Below are 17517 nucleotides of genomic sequence, written 5' to 3'. Positions count from 1 at the left end.
GCAAGGGGCCAGCGGGGGTTCCCAAAGCAGCAGCGGGAGATCAGGACCAGTTCCCCCACCAGAGCGTAGTGAGGGCCAGCGTCTCCTCCAGTAGGGAGAGAAGATGAGTCAGGGCTGACCACGCCTCTTTCGGAGAGTGAGGGAACGGAGGGGAAGTCAGGTCCAGCTAGCCCCCCCGAAGGGGGAAGCAGTGACAGGACCAGTGTAACGGTCAGGAGAAAGGTTGCCGGCTGGGCGCGCGCACCAAGTTCAAATGTACAGGCACGCGGGACAGCAGGAAACACGGATTGGGAACCAGGTCCTAAAGCCCGCCGGAGGCAGGGGGAAGAATCAGGGGATTCAGCGTCAGAGGAGTCCAGAAGGGGCAAGACCCCAGTGGGCAGGCGGACCCAGAGGAGGAAAGAGCAAAGGAAGAGGTGGAGCAAGGCTAGAGTCTTAAACTGGTGTCTGGGGGGAGGAGATTCAGATGGAGCTTCAGCGGTCTAGAGTTCAAGACGTAGAGCTGCGCGCCGCGGCTTTGAAATCGAAACTGAACTTCAATAAAGACTTTTGTATATAACAAGAACTGGCGTTGGTCCTTTGTGAGCTGGGACCTCGGGCAGCCCTGACATTAGTATTAAATTATAATACAGTTCCTAATATCAATCATTCAAACACCAAATTATATAATTTAGGTGCCCCCCCTCCAGCATGCTAGAATTTATGGTTTGACGATTTACTTTATTTCTGCTTTCCAAAATCTTATTGATTTCCATGACATTCCAGTCATCATAGTAATCCCTTATACAACAGCAGCAATATTTATAACTTCTTTTTGTGGTGACACATTAAATAGTTTATAAGTCTACAAGTGAAAATCTCATACTGTATCCTTGTTCTTCCTGTGTGTGACATTTATTCTGTCCATATTGTTTCTTCCTGTCCTTGGAAAATATTACGTCTATCTTTTACCAGTTGTTGCTCCTATACGTCATGCCTTGCACGGAGCTGATGTCCCAATGTTATGCCAAAATTACTTGGCTGCTTTTTGAAAAAAATCCAGCAGGTGGATATGGAACAACTGATTGGTTCAAAATTGGGAAAGGAGTATGACAAGGCTGTATATTGTCTCCCTGCTTATTTAACTTATATGCAGAATTCATCATGCAAAAGGCTGGGCTGGATGAATCCCTAGCCAGAATTAAGATTGCCGGAAGAAATATCAACAACCTCAGATTATGCAGATGGTACAACCTTGGTGGCAGAAAGTGAGGAGGAATTAAAGAACCTTTTAATGAGGGTGAAAGAGGGGAGTGCAAAATATGGTCAGAAGCTCAACATCAAAAAAACGAAGATCATGGCCACTGGGCCCATCACCTCCTGGCAAATAGAAGGGGAATGGAGGCAGTGAGAGATTTTACTTTCTTGGGCTCCATGATCACTGCAGATGGTGACAGCAGTCACGAAATTAAAAGACACCTGCTTCTTGGGAGAAAAACAATGACAAACCTAGACAGCATCTTAAAAAGCAGAGACATCACCTTGCCGACAAAGGTCTGTATAGTTAAAGCTATGGTTTTCCCAGTAGTGATGTATGGAAGTGAGAGCTGGACCATCAAGAAGGCTGATCGCCGAAGAATTGATGCTTTTGAATTATGGTGCTGGAGGAGACTCTTGAGAGTCCCATGGACTGCAAGAAAATCAAACCTCTCCATTCTTAAGGAAATCAGCCCTGAGTGCTCACTGGAAGGACAGATCCTGAAGCTGAGGCTCTAATACTTTGGCCACCTCATGAGAAGAGGAGACTCCCTGGAAAAGACCCTGATGTTGGGAAAGATGGAGGGCACAAGGAGAAGGGGACAACAGAGGATGAGATGGTTGGACAGTGTTCTTGAAGCTACAAACATGAGTCTGACCAAATTGCGGGAGGCAGTGGAAGACAGGAGTGCCTGGCGTGCTCTGGTCCATGGGGTCACGAAGAGTCGGACACGACTAAACGACTAAACAACAACAACAACACCTTTTCTCAGCGTGAAACTGGAGTGAGGGAGAACCTATGCTCTGCACTACGGCACAACATGTGATAGCAGACAGATGATGGAAATCAGGAAAACTTGGCCTTCTATTTCATCCCACCCCTACAGACCATAATGGTGATATGTTTAGTTTGGAAGAATTATAGCTGCAGAGACAGCAGTCAGAGGTCAGGTAAACACACATATAAAAGCGTCTTCTGGACAGCGAGAATGTTTGATGTAAAGCAGAGACGTTGTCCTCCAAGGTCTTGTTTATGCTACATACAGCCCAACTCAATGCCAAGTAAGCAAAAGGCTGCAAAAGGAGCTATTTAGCAGGGATTGGGGACCATCTCGGCTGCCTCTTAGTGCAGACCCAGGCCATTGAGCCTGAACTTACATCTACTTCTTTGGCGATCACTCGTAGCCGAGTAAGATTGTCTTCCATAAACACCAGTGGCGTAGCGTGGGGGGTGCGGGGGGAGGGCCCGCCGCAACATCTGGGGGTTAGGGTTAGGGGGCACAAATCCACAGGTTAGGGGGCGCAAATCCATGGGTTAGGGGGCGCAAATCACTTGCCTTGCCCCGGGTGCTGACAACCCACGCTACGCCACTGATAAACACAGTTTTAACTGTGAGTCTGTAAGTGACTGTGGAGGCCAATTCTGGATCCACACATCCTTCGACAGTGGGGACGTAGGTTTCGGGCGGGAGTTGATCATGGTCAGGGCCGGATTTAGGTTTGATGAGGCCCTAAGCTACTGAAGGTAATGCAGCCCCTTTATATGTCCAGCTGTCCTTTGTCAACAACAAATTGTCACTGTTTTTTGTGTTGAATATATGCTATGTGGTATTTTATGGACATAGGTAAAGGTAAAGGTATCCCTGACCTTTAGGTCCAGTCGTGGCTGACTCTGGGGTTGCGGCGCTCATCTTGCTTTACTGGCCAAGGGAGCCAGTATACAGCTTCCGGGTCATGTGGCCAGCTCTGGCGAACCAGAGCAGCGCACGGAAGCGCCGTTTATCTTCCCGCCGGAGAGGTACCTATTTATCTACTTGCACTTTGACATGCTTTGGAACTGCTAGGTTGGCAGGAGCTGGGACCAAGCAATGGGAGCTCACCCCGTCGCGGGGATTCGAACTGCCAACCTTCTGATCAGCAAGTCCTAGGCTCTGTGGTTTAGCCCACAGCGCCACCTGCTTCCCTCCTCCATGATAGGTAAAGGTAAAAGGCAAAGGACCCCTGGACAGTTAAGACCATTCAACAGCGACTATGGGGTAGCGGCACTCATCTCGCTTTCAGGCTGAAGGAGGTGGCTTTCTGGGTCATGTGGCCAGCAGGACTAAACCACTTCTGGCAGAATGGAACACCGTGACGGAAACCAGAGCGCACGGAAACGCTGTTTACCTTCCCACTGCAGCGGTACCTGTTTATCTACTTGCACTGGCATGCTAGGTGGGCAGGAACAGGGACTGAGTAACGGGAGCTCACCCCATCGCAGGGATTCGAACTGCCAACCTTCTGATCGGCAAGTCCTAGGCTCTGTGGTTTAACCCTAGTTTATGGACCTAGGAGGTATCTAAAGCCATTTGCACATAACAAAATATGCAGGGGCGTCTTACCCATAAAGGCTAGTGGCGCGGGGCGCTGAGGTTCCCCCACCCCTTTCATAAAAGCTGCCTATCTGCCCTTTTCTTGCACAAGATAAGCTTTTCCTGCCACAGGGAAGGGCAGAACAGAAGTTGATGTAAGCTTATATTTGATTATCCAAGGCCAACGGTCCTAAGTTTGTTTATTTAGCATCCATGCCACACCCTGGGGTTTCAATAAACCATTCTGCTGCAGTCCTGTACACATTTCCTTACAGAGGAAGTGCCTTCACCAGGCTCCATCAAGCCCAGCAGTGCCTACTCGGACTAGCAGCAACAATCCTATCACCTGCCACTTTATCCTTTTCACGAGAGATGCCAGGAATTGAACCCAGAACCTTCCATATACAAAGCACATGCTCTGCCACTAAGCTACAGCTCTTTCGAAAGGTGTGCAATGCAATTTGACTGTAAAGGTCAATAGATACTGACTTCTAGGGTTATCACCACTTTCTGAAAGGAATGCTATATTATTATTATTATTTTTAAAAAAGGGTAGTAAAGGCAGCAATTCAAGCAGCACAGCCTTCCCCATTACAGTGGTACCTCAGGTTACATACGCTTCAGGTTACATACGCTTCAGGTTACAGACTCCACTAACCCAGAAATATTACCTCAGGTTAAGAACTTTGCTTCTGTAAATATTTCTGTATTTATTCGTACAGTGGTACATTTGGTTGCGCGTGTGATCCGTTCCGGAGCTCCAGTCGGATCCCGAGGAATTCGCAACCGGAGGTGCCTGTTCTGCGCATGTGCACGGCGCAGTAGAGCGCTTCTGTGCATGCGCACGGGGCAAAAGCCGGAAAAATACTTCCGGGTTTGCCGTGTTCACATTCTGAAGGATATGCAACCACAGGTGTGCATATCCAGAGGTACCACTGTATACCGCTTGAGGCCAGTAAGCACTTTGCAAATCTAAAAACCAATCTTGTTGGCATCCGTCGGTCTCGAAAGACAACAGAGCGCTGCTCCAGGGGCGAAGTCAAACCGCTGTGTAGGTGTAGGGAGCCCCAAACTGACCTCCCCGGGGAGCAATCCTGGGCTGCCCAGACAATAAGATCCCCCTCTCAGCCTCACTGATGTGGTTCAAAGGAAAACAGAGCAATATGTTTGGTACCAGCTTGGCTGAAGGAGTTGCCAGAAGAAGAAGAAGAAGAAGAAGAAGAAGAAGAAGAAGAAGAAGAAGAAGAAGAGTAGTTTGGATTTGATATCCTGCTTTATCACTAAAGGAGCTAACATTCTCCTTTCCCTTCCTCCCCCACAACAAACACTCTGTGAGGTGAGTGAGGCTGAGAGGCTGAGAGAAGTGTGACTAGCCCAAAGTCACCCAGCAGCTGCATGTGGAGGAGCGGAGACGCGAACCTGGTTCACCAGATTACGAGTCCACCGCTCTTAACCACTACACCACACTGGCGTACAAGGCAGCATCCACCTGTCTTAGGGACTCCACTCTGGATTTGTGTAGGGTTGACTCTGCAGCCTTTTTCTTTTCCCAAATACAGTGGTACTTCGGGTTACAGATGCTCCAGGTTACATATGCTTCAGGTTACAGATTCCGCTAAGCCAGAAATAGTACCTCGGGTTGAGAACTTTGCTTCAGGATGAAAACAGAAATTGTGCTCCGACGGCACAGCAGCAGCAGGAGGCCCCATTAGCTAAAGTGGTGCTTCAGGTTAAGAACAGTTTCAGGTTAAGAACGGACCTTTGGAAGGAATTAAGTTCTTAACCAGAGGTACCACTGTACTAATACCAATACTAATAATAGATATCAAATGATGTGAAACTGCAGGTAAAATGTGGCCACTTAGAAGTCACAACCCTTTCCAGTCACCCAGGAAAGAAAGCTTCTCCTAACATGGAGCCTCGCTGTGTCAAATACACACATCCCCGAAATAAATCAAAAATGAAAGGAACCCGCCCCCCCCATACATGAGAAATATTGCTCTCATTAACTATTAACCAACAAAATCTCATAAAATTGAATATGATTTTATTTTACTCTGTGAACACCACGTAGTAGCTTACTGGGCTGCAGCCAAATCTCCACATGCTCAGAAACACTCTCTTCTGTCCCATTTGTCAAGAAGGAAACCAGTTATTCCTGTTATTCCAGTTATTCCTGAACTCCCATCATCCCTGACCAGTGGCCCTGCTACCTGGGCTTGATGGGAACCCCAGTTCCCCCCACCTCTGATCCCAAGCCGAAAATCCTCTTGCCCTGCTGCTCCTCATTTCCCTCCAAACCCCTCAAACTCCCCCGGTGGAGTTTTGCTGGCGGAAAAAACAAGATCTGGCGACGGGCGGAGCTTCACCAGTTGAATTTCCACCTGGCGCAGCTGTTAAAAGCGCAGAGGGGGGAGGGAAGGAAGGAAGGAAGGAAGGAAGGAAGGAAGGAAGGAAGGAAGGAAGGAAGGAAGGAAGGAAGGAAAGAAAGAAAGAAAGAAAGAAAGAAAGAAAGAAAGAAAGAAAGAAAGAAAGAAAGAAGCAGGCAACTTCAACCCTGATCCCCCCAGGAAAGGAAACTCACCAGCCAGAGGGAGAGAAACTGACCTCCCAGTTCTGCTCTCCTTAATTTCAGAGCTGATGGCCGATGGCTGCGCAGCCTCCGCCCGCCTGTTGCGCAAGAGCTGCTCTTTCGCCTATCAGAGGGAAGAGTCCGGAGGGGCCGGGCGGAGGCCGGGGCTGAAGGCAAACAAACGCCGCTCCCTCTCCGGATCAACCTTGCGCCCCGGCATGATGTTTCCCTGCGCAATAAATTCTGGGCGCTCCAGAAACGCCGGTGCGCTTAGGTGGTTTTAGACTCTGGACTGCATGGAGTTAGCTGTAAACACGCACACCCTCTTTTATTGGCTGGCAATGGGTTGCACCCGACTCAGTTTTACTCAAGAGTAGGCCCACTGGAATTAACACTGGAATTAACACAGTTCGCGTAGAATCGTGGAGTTGGAAGGGACCCCGTGTGGCTAAGGAAGACCGGAAGAATAAGAAATCAAGATAACACACACACACACACACACACACACACACACACACACATATGTGTGTGTATATGTGTGTATATATATATATATATATATATATATGCAGGTTTTGGTGTCCTCGGGTGTCTTCCCGTGTAAAAGTTGCAGGTTTTGGTGTCCTCGGGTGCAGGTTTTGGTGTCCTCGGGTGTCTTCCCGTGTAAAAGTTGGGGTGTCTAGGCGACGTTTCGACGAGGTCTCACTCGTCATCTTCAGGCTGGTGCTTTCGGCTTCTTGTTACTGGAACAGAGCGGGATCTCAATGTTTGAGTTCCTATAAATACTGTAGAGGGGGTGTGGTGTCTAGCCTCCAATGTTCTGGGCAGAGAGGAAGTTCCCAGGCTAGTGTGCCTTTTCTTCTTTTGTTCCTTAATTACTTGAGAGATACCTTGAGTGATTTCTTGAGTGATATCCTGAGTACCACTTAGGTGGGTCATTAGGTGTGGATTAGTTGCTAAAGTCTTTGTGTCTTGACCTCTTGAACTTTGTGAAGAGTTTTCCTGAGAAGATGGCTGTTTTCTTCTCAGGATGGCTGTTTTCTTCTCAGGAAAACTCTTCACAAAGTTCAAGAGGTCAAGACACAAAGACTTTAGCAACTAATCCACACCTAATGACCCACCTAAGTGGTACTCAGGATATCACTCAAGAAATCACTCAAGGTATCTCTCAAGTAATTAAGGAACAAAAGAAGAAAAGGCACACTAGCCTGGGAACTTCCTCTCTGCCCAGAACATTGGAGGCTAGACACCACACCCCCTCTACAGTATTTATAGGAACTCAAACATTGAGATCCCGCTCTGTTCCAGTAACAAGAAGCCGAAAGCACCAGCCTGAAGATGACGAGTGAGACCTCGTCGAAACGTCGCCTAGACACCCCAACTTTTACACGGGAAGACACCCGAGGACACCAAAACCTGCATTCCTGTACCCGTGAAAATCTACGAAAGCATATATATATATATATATATATATATATATATATATATATATGAATGGAAATGGTTTGTTGAATGTTTACAGATAAATTCTAAGCAGATGAAAACATTGGCAGGATTATTGCAATAACCTGCAGTTTTATAAGACTATATATTTACAGGAGATGAATACATGAGCAAACTAAGTTAATTTGGATATGCAGAAGATATTAAAAATAAATTTAAGGAGCCGCAGAAAGAGGGGGAAGGAAGTCAACTTTTGAAATGTCAAAATGATGGTAAAATCAGTGAAATGTGTAGAATTAGTGAAATGTATAAAATTGAAAAGTATAAAATAAACAGATAAATAAGAGTATTGTGTAATGATTTACTTGATTTAGGGGAGCAGCTGCCCTCCCGGCCCCCCCAGCTACGCCTATAGGAGGCAGCAGTTAGGAGTTACCAGTCTCTGCAACCACAGCAGGCACTGTGATTCTCCAGTGGGTTGAATTCACCCCTGGAGGTGCACTCCAATTTTATTTCTGAGTCAAGCTAGTGGCTTTTGCCCAGAAGAGAATGCAGCCTTGCTGCACCCCGAGCAGGACTTTTGAGCTCTCCAATTTCAGTGGCAAAGGTTAAAAAAAAAAAAAAAAAGGTAAAAGGACCCCTGGACAGTTAAGTCCAGTCAAAGGCGGCTATGGGGTTGTGGACCTCATCTCGCTTTCAGCCAAGGGAGCCAGCGTTTGTCCAAAGACAGCTTTCTGGGTCATGTGGCCAGCGGGACTAAACCGTTTCTGGTGCAATGGGACACCATGAGAGAAACCAGAGCGCATGGACACGCTGTTTACCTTCCTGCCGCAGCGGTACCTATTTATCTACTTGCACCAGCGTGCTTTCGAACTGCTAGGTTGGCAGGAGCTGGAACAGAGCAACAGGAGCTCACCACCGTTGAGCGGATTCGAACCGCCAAATTCCGATCAGCAAGCCCAAGAGGCTCGGCGGTTTAGACCACCCTGTGCGAAGGTAAAATTTGGAGCCCCCCACCTCTCACGCTCTGTTCTGCAGCATTCTTTTGCAGTGGCGTAGCGTGGGGGTGCAGGGGAGGCCGGCCGCACCGGGCACAACACCTGGGTTAGGGGGCGCAAATCCACGGGTTGGGGGCACAAATTACTTGCCTTGCCCCGGGTGCTGACAACCCACGCTACGCCACTGTTCTTTTGGCGCCCCCTGCGGTGTGGAACCCAGTGCGCCCCCCTAAACTGTCTCTAGTGGCACTGACACAGCACAATCACTCTCAAACGCAGGATTCATGATCTTTCCCCACTTCCATAGGTGCCTTGCAGTGCAGAAGCTTGTTGTCATTATTTGCATGCTCAGGGCTTCTTGATCTTTTAAGCTCAGGGGTACTAGGGCTAAATTAATCCGTAAACTCAACATGTTTGTCTGGCCAACCTGCTCAAGGCTCACGTAGTGTTAGGCAGTGATAACATATCAGTCTTGCTACAGCAGCATCTTCCTGGGCATCTGTGTACCAAGAATATTCCCATGCCTGCAGCTCCTGCCATTTGCAGGGGGGGGAGGGGAATGTTCTTTCTGAAACCTTGGCGGGTTGCTGCCAGTCAGTGTGGACAGTACCAAGATAGGTCTAAACCACTGAGCCTGTGATTACTCTAGCACAAGTTCCTGCAAGTTTCCTTTCAGAATGTTTGAAAATGCATCATTTCACAAGTCTGATGAAAGTTTGCTTGTTCGCTCTTACAGAAAAGAAGGATGGAACACACCCTTCCCCCAAAGGGAGAGGGAAGTGAAATAATAGGCATAATAATAATAATAATAATAATAAGTTTTTTTAAAAGTTAAAGACAAAGAAATTTGATATACTGGAGTTGGTTGAATTGTTTCTTTATTTTTTTCATATTGTGTCTTTATTTTTTTCCATTTTATTGGAATTAATTAAGCTATATATATATAGATCTGCAATCTAATTTCATTTACAGTACATTTGATTACAAATAAGGTGTTTTAACAGGACATATTCTGTCCCAAAACAAAAACATTAAAATCCTCCTGGACTTTAGAATTATATATATATCTATCTATCTAGAAATAAGTGGAAACCACAGCATCTATCAGGTATTTTTCCTCACTGAGAAGTACGCAATTAAATTAATTTTTAAAGTATGCTTTTTATTATCTGCAACCAAGTTGGGTAACCCACTTTGGCCCCCAAGATTGTTTGAAATCCAATCGGCCTTAGTTACAGCAGAGTCATTTTTTGCTCTTTCCATAATTTGAGTGGTTGAGGGCATAGAAACATGGACATAAAAAAATATATATGTGAAACTGAAGTGATGCAATAAGGACTCAACACAGGGAGATTTCCATTAGCTTTCTAGCGGTTCAGATGTCATCCTATTCTTTTGCCATATCTAGAAGAGGTCATTGCAATGCATATTGAACCACAATTCTAAAACCACTTGCTATGGAGCACCCCTATGAAAGCTGGAACCAATGGTTATAATCTACAAGAACTTTCAAGGGGCTCCATAGATATGTCTCTAATCCTTTCTAACCCTCTAGCTCTCTCCCTTAACCCCACCCCTAACCCTCCAACTATCACCCAGGCATCCCCAACCTGCAGCCCGCCAGATGTTTTGGCCTACAACTCCCATGACTCCTAGCTAGCAGGACCAGTGTTCAGGGATGATGGGAATTGTAGTCCAAAACATCTGGAGGGCCGAAGGTTGGAGATGCCTGCCCTAACCCTCCAACCCTCTAAACATGGGAGTTTAAATATGGAAAAGATGGGGAACTTTTGGCCTTCGAGATGCTGCTAGACTAGAACTCCCACCATCCCTGTTGTTTGTGTTGTGCTGATTAGGGTTTATGGGAATTGTAGTATTACCACATCTGGAGGGCCCTGTATCATCCACATTTTGCGATTTCAGCAGGAACCTGCAGCATATGCAGAGCCAAGAGTTGTGCCACGTAAACTTCACTACTGCCACCACTGAAATCAGTGTTATGCAAGAGCACTCATTTGCTGTGGGTTTTTACAGACACACTTTAATTCTGACATGATCGGAAGACGACATAATTGAATCTAAAAGCCTCACTTCGCCAGCAGTGCCTATTGTTCTCGGAGCTGAAATAAAACGGACAAGGTTGTCATGCGGGCTTCTCATTCCTAGTCGGTCTACAGCTGCCATGCTTATTTTGTACACGGCAACAGGAAGGGAGAATCAACGAGCCAAGAATTGTAAACCAGACTTAAAGATTAAGCCTATAGTTAATGAGGTAGAGGTCAGCTATCAACAAAACAATCGTACATGGGACAAGGATGCACCAACCTAAGACCATATAAGATGTTGTTAAAGAATGCAATATTCTATTTGTGGGAAGTAAGAAAAAGGCTGACGCAGCAACGTTAAGCTGTATAGCGTTAATCGAAAAGGCATCTTGAGCTGCTGGTAAGCTCCCTGTTCCTGCTTTCCTGATTAGGAAATAGCAACCTGGAAACGCTAATACTGAACTAATAGACTTCTTGGCAAGGAAGAACATCAGGTTCATGAGGTGCGTACATGGGCCTCCCCACCAAGTCCAGAGAATAGTGTAATTAGTTCGACAAGCCAATACATGTTCGGCTTTCATGTTCTTTTAGCAGGTTTGGCAGTTAACTGTTTCTCTCTTTCGAGCTCTTTTTCCCGTTGCTGCTCCCGTTCCAGTTCTTCTTTCTGCCTCTTTTGCTGGAGTTTGAGAGCTCTTCTCTGAAACGAAAAGCCAGAAAAGAACGTGACTTTCCAGAAGCTGTAGAATTAGATTTGACAGCACAGCAGCGATATCCATTTGTTACAGTGGTACCTCGGGTTACAGATACTTCAGGTTACAGACTCTGCTAACCCAGAAATAGTACCTTGGGTTAAGAACTTTGCTTCAGGATGAGAACAGAAATCGTGCGGCAGTGGCATGGCAGCAGCAGGAGGCCCCATTAGCTGAAGTAGTACCTCAGATTAAGAAGTTTCAGGTTAAGAACAGACAAATTAAGTTATTAACCCGAGGTACCACTGTATTTCTCCTGAGGTTTTTCAGAGAACTCCACCCACGCAAAAAAACCAACAAAAAAAAACACCAAGTGGGATTTGCAACATAATGTCACAGTGGATCCGACCTAAGAGAAGTGCTTCTGTTCAGGATTTTAGCCAGCCATTCCCTCTAAGCACAGTATCCTGTCCTCTTCCCCACTCACACATTTTCCCCACTTGCTTTTCCAATTGGCACTCAATACTGGATTTCATGGCTATTCAGTGTGCCCAGACAACATCAGGCTTTTTTAGGGGTGTGTGGAATTCTCCCTAAGTTGATACTTCCGCAACCTCACAGGTCCTTCCCACAGAGGCCGATGACAATACAGTCGTACCTTGGAAGTCAAACAGAATCCGTTCTAGAAGTCTATTCAACTTCCAAAATGTTCGGAAAGCAAAGCACAGCTTCTGATTGGTTGCAGAAAGTTCCTGCAAACAATTGGAAGCCGCGCCGGACATTCGGCTTCCGAAAATCGTTTGAAAACCGGAACACTCACTTCCGGGTTTTGATCATTCGGGAGCCAATTTTTTCAGGAGCCAAGCCATTCATTCAAGATCCAAGGTACGACTGTACCCTCTTTTTATTTTCCAGCAGCCTTGCTTTTATTCTTTTTCTACCAGTCCTCACCACCTGAGTTTGCTATTACAGGGCGTGCTGTTGGTCTATCTAAGGAAAAATTATGTGCAACACACACAAATAATTCAAATAATTCTATAAAAAACCTGTTAATAGATTCTATATTCATATTTACATACACTCCTACCCGTACAGCAATTGAAACAACACTTATGAGCAGCCAATATATGGACTGAATATTTAGCATATGTATGAATAGAAGATAAATTCATCATTAGGTAGCATCTATAATTAATTTTAATACAGCCCATGTATGCTTACTTGTAGGGAAGTTCTGTTTTGTTAAGTGGTGCTTGCTTGCTGGTTAAGCAAGCATAGGACTGTCACCTTCATTCATTAGAGACCTAAATCTGAGATGTACAACTGGATATCATGTATATTAACAAAGAAGTAAGTGTCACTAAGTATAGATGATTGCAGCCCAAACATACTAACAAGATTGCAATATCATAATACTACGGTAACTACTCTTCGGTAGCCTGATGAATTCTCCTCATGGTAGCGTTAATGGTACTAGGGATTCTGCTGTACACAAACCTTTCATCAGAAAGATAACTACTTCAAAAACTGGAAAATTAAGAAAATGCTAGTTCCCAATGAAAATATAATGCAAAAGCAGAGCATGAAGATCAAACTTGATCCGCAAGACCTCAAAGAACAAAGAAATAAGCAGTATTCTTTAACCATTGTTAGTCAAAGTGAAACAAAACTCACTTTCAACTTTGATGTTTTCTCATGCAGCAGCAACATCTCTTTCCTAATGTTTACCAACTTGTTGTGATAGTACTTTGCTTCTGAAAACTTGAGAGAGCAACAAAAAAGCAAGAATTCAGTAGAACATATAACTTCAACATCAGGAACTCACTGCCTGAAGTTACTGAAAGAAGTGAAAAGTTGTGATACAATGCGTACATACTTGGAAATTAAATTCCACTGTCTCAGTGAGAATTACTTTCAAGTAAACCTGCATGATTGGGATGTACAATGCTAGAGTGTGTTAAAAATGGGAGCTAGTATTTTTCCATCTATTTTAAAAGGTCGTCCCGCATCAAGAGCTACTCCTGAAGCCCTTGCAATGTTCACTTAAACCACTGTTTTAAGTATATTGAAATATCTTACTGCAACCCAGCTGCCAACCTCAAAAACCTTTCCAAGTCACTCTTATCATGACCCAAGCACCTCATTCCCTGGATTCTATGCAGAGTTGATTTCAGTAGTCTTAGGTATGACTAACTCTGCCTAAGATCAAGCAAACAAGACTGACCCGCACTCTCATTTACATATGTTTGCTCAAAAGTAAGTCTCACAGTGTGTGATGGGGAGTACAGTGGTACCTCAGTTTCCAACCGCCAAAAACCCGGAAGTAAGTGTTCAGGTTCTCGAACGTTTTTCGGAAGCCGAACATCCGACGCGGCTGTCGGCTGTTGTTTCTGAAGCGCCTGCACCAATCAGAAGCTGCACATTGGTTTTCCAACATTTCGGAAGTCAAACAGACTTCTGGAATGGGCTAAGTTTGGCACTTTTTTTTGCTATTTATTTTGCATTTTTTGTTTTTGAGGCTTTTTCGGTTCATTTGTTTTTGTGACTGTTTGGAAACTGTGTGTGAATTATTCAGCTACTGAATGACTGTGTGACTGCGGAAATGGATAAAAACCCCTCATCCAAACAATGACTATCATCAGTGCAGATAAGAAAAAAATAATAATTTTAATTTTTATCATCTACAGTACTGTCTTATTTATTTTATAGTACAGTGCATTGGTTATTGCTTTTATTTTATATCCTGTGTTTAAGTTTCTCCACGTAGCATAGATTTTATCAAAGTATAAGATTCCATTTGTAGTGTTTTTGTACAAACACGACCTTTAAAACTGAGGAAAAAGCAAACAGATATCTGACAGAACACACTTACCAGCATGTTGATATCAAGGACAGAATTACATTCTTTAAACTTTGAGATTTCTTGCTGCAGAGTTTCTAGTAGTACTTCTTGGTTCTGTCTGAAAGAAGAATGCAATAGTTTACACATATTTCACAATAAAACCACGTATTCAGTTACAGAATTTAGTGAAGAGCAAATGCTGCCTGCCAGAAGAGTCAAATATAAAAGGAAACTTATTCTTTCCTTACAATCTACTGTATTTAGCATTTTAAAGAAAGAAAAAGAAACAAGTGCATTTTGATTGTTTACATACGTTAGCTCTTTTAAGGATAGTTTTGATCGTTGTAGATCAGGTAAATAATGTGAAATCAGCCCTTCTGTTAGCTGCTCCACAGCTTTCTTGTCTATAACAGTGAAGTCTTCTATTAATCCTTCATCGGGAGAATTATCATTAGAATCTGTAAAAGATGTCATGCATTTTTATCAACTGTGTATATGTGTGCACACAAACATTAATTATGTAAATACAAAATTAAAAACCCCAATGAATAAGCATACAAAATACAACCAAATAACAAGCACTTAAAAACCCTAAACACTAAAGAGCAGAGTAATGCAAGACCCCTGCTAAAATTATTTTATGCTGTGGTGATCATTACTGGGTGATCTGAACAACATGCATAAATAAAGGCCACCTTATTTTCCACATTTATCCAAGGTGAGAAAGCTCACCTCTCAATCTTCAGCCTGCAAATTCACCCACCCATCTCTTCAATTTTTGGCAGTTTTCCCGTGAAGTCGCACTGTACTCTTTTTGCCACTTGCTAGAGTACGGTTGTGACTTTTATTTTATTGTTTCACCTTTTGTAAACTGCTTTTGAGTCTTAAAAACAAACAAACAAACAAACCAAACCAATCAAGAGGCGCACACACTTTTACCAAACAAACAAAGGTAAGCAGAACCTTTTAAAGCATGCTTTTTATTATCTGCAACCAAGTTGGGTAACCTATTTTGGCTCTCAAGCGTGTCCACCCCCATCATTCAGCCCGGACACTGAGGTCCAGCTCCGAGGGCCTTCTGGCAGTTCCCTCCCTACGAGATGTGAGGTTACAGGGAACCAGGCAGAGGGCCTTCTTGGTAGTGGTGTCTGCCCTCTGGAATGCCCTCCCCACCAGATGTCAAGGCAATAAGCAACTATCTGACTTTTAGAAGACATCGAAAGGCAGCCCTGTTTGGGGAAGTTTTTAACATTTGATGTTTTGTCATGTTTTTAATATTCTGTTGGGAGGTGCTCAGAGTAGCTGGGGAAACCCAGCCAGATGGGCGGGGCATAAACATTATTATTATTATTATTATTATTATTATTATTATTATTATTAAATCCAATTGGCCTTGCTTACAGCAGAGTCAATTTTTGCTCTTTCCCTAATTTGAGTAGTTGAGTACATGGAAACATGGACATAAAAAACCTCCATGTTACATTGAAATGAAGCAATAAGGACTCGACACATGGAGGTTTTCCACTAGCTTTCTAGCAGTTCTCTTATTCTTTTGCCATATCTAAAAGATGTCATTGCAATGCAACAAACAAACAAACAAACAAACAAACAAACAAACACATCCTTTGGAACAAAACCCAAAAAACCCGGTGGCATCTTTCAAGAACTGAGTGGCTGCATCCCAACAAACAGTTATACTGAAGCACAGTCCTGTCGAGATTAATGGGACCCGAGTTAGCCAATAATAAAATACAATTATTGATGATGATGATATTTATACCCGCTAATCTGTCTAATAATAATAATAATAATAATAATAATATCATTATTTATACTCCGTCCTTCTGGCTGGATTTCTCCAGCCATGTCCCAGTTTTCAACAGGTCTACTCCGAGTAGGGCTAACGCCGGATGCAACCCCGTGATATTTTATTACGGGCTTAATATACATTTCACGACGTTTGATGGAAGCGAGCCGTTTTTTGCTGCGGTCCTGGAAGGCTCCTGTCGCATGATCCGCAGCTATGTGAGCGGATTAGATGTCTTCCCAAACAGACCAAGAGCGAGCGGATCAAATCCGTTCAGACTTTGAGGGCCCCGTGAGGGGACCTCCGGCGGTCATCTAGCCCAACCCCCCGCAACGGCAGCCCCTGCCGCCCAGGCCAGCATACCCAAAGCAGGGTGGTTTCGGGCCTGCAGAGCCGCCTTCACGTCCAGCGGGTCCGCCAGACTCATCGCTCCCTTCCTCGCGAAACAGACAGACAAGATATTTATTTTCGAGGGGAAGCCAAGGCAACGCCAGGCCCCGCCAAAGCCAGAAGTTGAAGTAGGCCTTCCGGTCAAAAAGGCAGCAGCCTCGACGTAGGAAGGAAGACGGGCGCCTGAGAACCATAGAGATAAGAAAATAAAAGGTTAGAGGGGAACAGCAATGTTGTTGTTTTTTTTAAAAAAACATCTTTATTGAAAGCTCAGAAAGTACATAATTTCAATGTATTTTTAATTTTTGCTGGAAGCCGCCCAGAGTGACAGGGGAGACCCAGCCAGATGGGGGGGTACAAATTAATAATAATAATAATAATAATAATAATAATAATAATAAGTGCGCTAAACATGGTGAGACGTAAATGAAAGAGAGAAAAAGATAAAACAGAAACAGCACTAGGAGCCACCTCACAATAAAAGCAGAAGCTGCCAATTAAAAAGATTACTATTCATGGTAACTCTAAAGGAGACCATGAGCAGTTGACTTTTGCTCCAAGTGTAATCTTTACTGGTTTTTCAAAATACATCACGGTTATCCTTCTCCATCCAGAATATACACAAAAGAAATATTAAAGTGTTTGAAATGAAGTACAGTTGTATAATGAAGTATTGAGACTTCCCTCCACCCCAACATGGGTCCTCTACAATACATCTCTGTATTAACTGCACATTGAATAGTATCTAGTTTATACATACCCATTATGTCACATGCTGAGCAGTTGACTTTTGATCACATTTCCTCAAAACTGCCATCCAGTTTTTTCAGAACAATCCTAAATGATGTCAGGAAGAAAGTGCAACATGGCAGCTATATTGCTTTGTGCCAGCCAAGATAGTAGGTACGGGGAATGTTGCTTTGCAATTTTTCACTATGCCAATTTCAGGGTCTCTTAGAGGATTTGCGGAGCTTTGTATGAAGCTGATCCAAAGCGTTCGGGTGACAAACCTTGAAACCCTTTGGGGACTTTCTGCTTGCTGTTACTAGTGGGAGAATCACCATCCTGGTCACAGCTGCAGGATAAATTGGTTTATCCTGAATTTTAATTGATTTATCTGTTATAAGGGGTTGCCTGCCATCAT

The 17517-nt window shown here is 44.2% G+C and overlaps 2 protein-coding genes across 3 annotated transcripts in view; both read right to left on the bottom strand.

Annotated features, from left to right (window-relative positions):
• Positions 1-6458, bottom strand: part of SQOR (sulfide quinone oxidoreductase) — a 35040-nt gene extending 28582 nt beyond the window's left edge. Inside the window, exon 1 of one of the 2 annotated variants that reach the window (XM_083712794.1) lies at positions 6172-6458. The gene's annotated coding sequence lies outside the window, so the exon portion shown is untranslated. Of the gene's footprint in view, positions 1-5669; positions 5694-6171 lie in introns of those variants that run through there. The other variant, XM_083712795.1, reaches the window with a different exon arrangement.
• A 4156-nt stretch (positions 6459-10614) lies between these two features.
• Positions 10615-16533, bottom strand: BLOC1S6 (biogenesis of lysosomal organelles complex 1 subunit 6). Its single transcript, XM_083711983.1, has 5 exons — positions 16347-16533; positions 14490-14634; positions 14207-14294; positions 13009-13095; positions 10615-11342 (listed from the first exon to the last, which is right to left on the bottom strand). The coding sequence occupies exons 1-5, from the start codon at positions 16408-16410 to the stop codon at positions 11223-11225; spliced, it is 504 nt and encodes a 167-aa protein (XP_083568109.1). The 5' UTR covers positions 16411-16533; the 3' UTR covers positions 10615-11222.
• Positions 16534-17517: the final 984 nt, after the last annotated feature.

Source organism: Podarcis gaigeae (assembly GCF_964106915.1).
Source record: "Podarcis gaigeae genome assembly, chromosome: 14".
In the NCBI taxonomy this organism is placed as follows: domain Eukaryota; kingdom Metazoa; phylum Chordata; class Lepidosauria; order Squamata; family Lacertidae; genus Podarcis; species Podarcis gaigeae.
This window is presented reverse-complemented; position numbering and strand designations above follow the sequence as displayed.

What these genes read in the sequence shown, in the direction of transcription:
- BLOC1S6 (XM_083711983.1), bottom strand. Translation starts at nt 16,410, where the DNA reads ATGAGTCTGGCGGACCCGCTGGACGTGAAGGCGGCTCTGCAGGCCCGA. An exon ending in CCGAAACCACCCTGCTTTGG is followed by an intron (nt 14,635 to 16,346) that starts GTATGCTGGCCT and finishes CATCTTTTACAG; the next exon opens with ATTCTAATGATAATTCTCCC. An exon ending in TCCTTGATATCAACATGCTG is followed by an intron (nt 13,096 to 14,206) that starts GTAAGTGTGTTC and finishes TGCTCTCTCAAG; the next exon opens with TTTTCAGAAGCAAAGTACTA.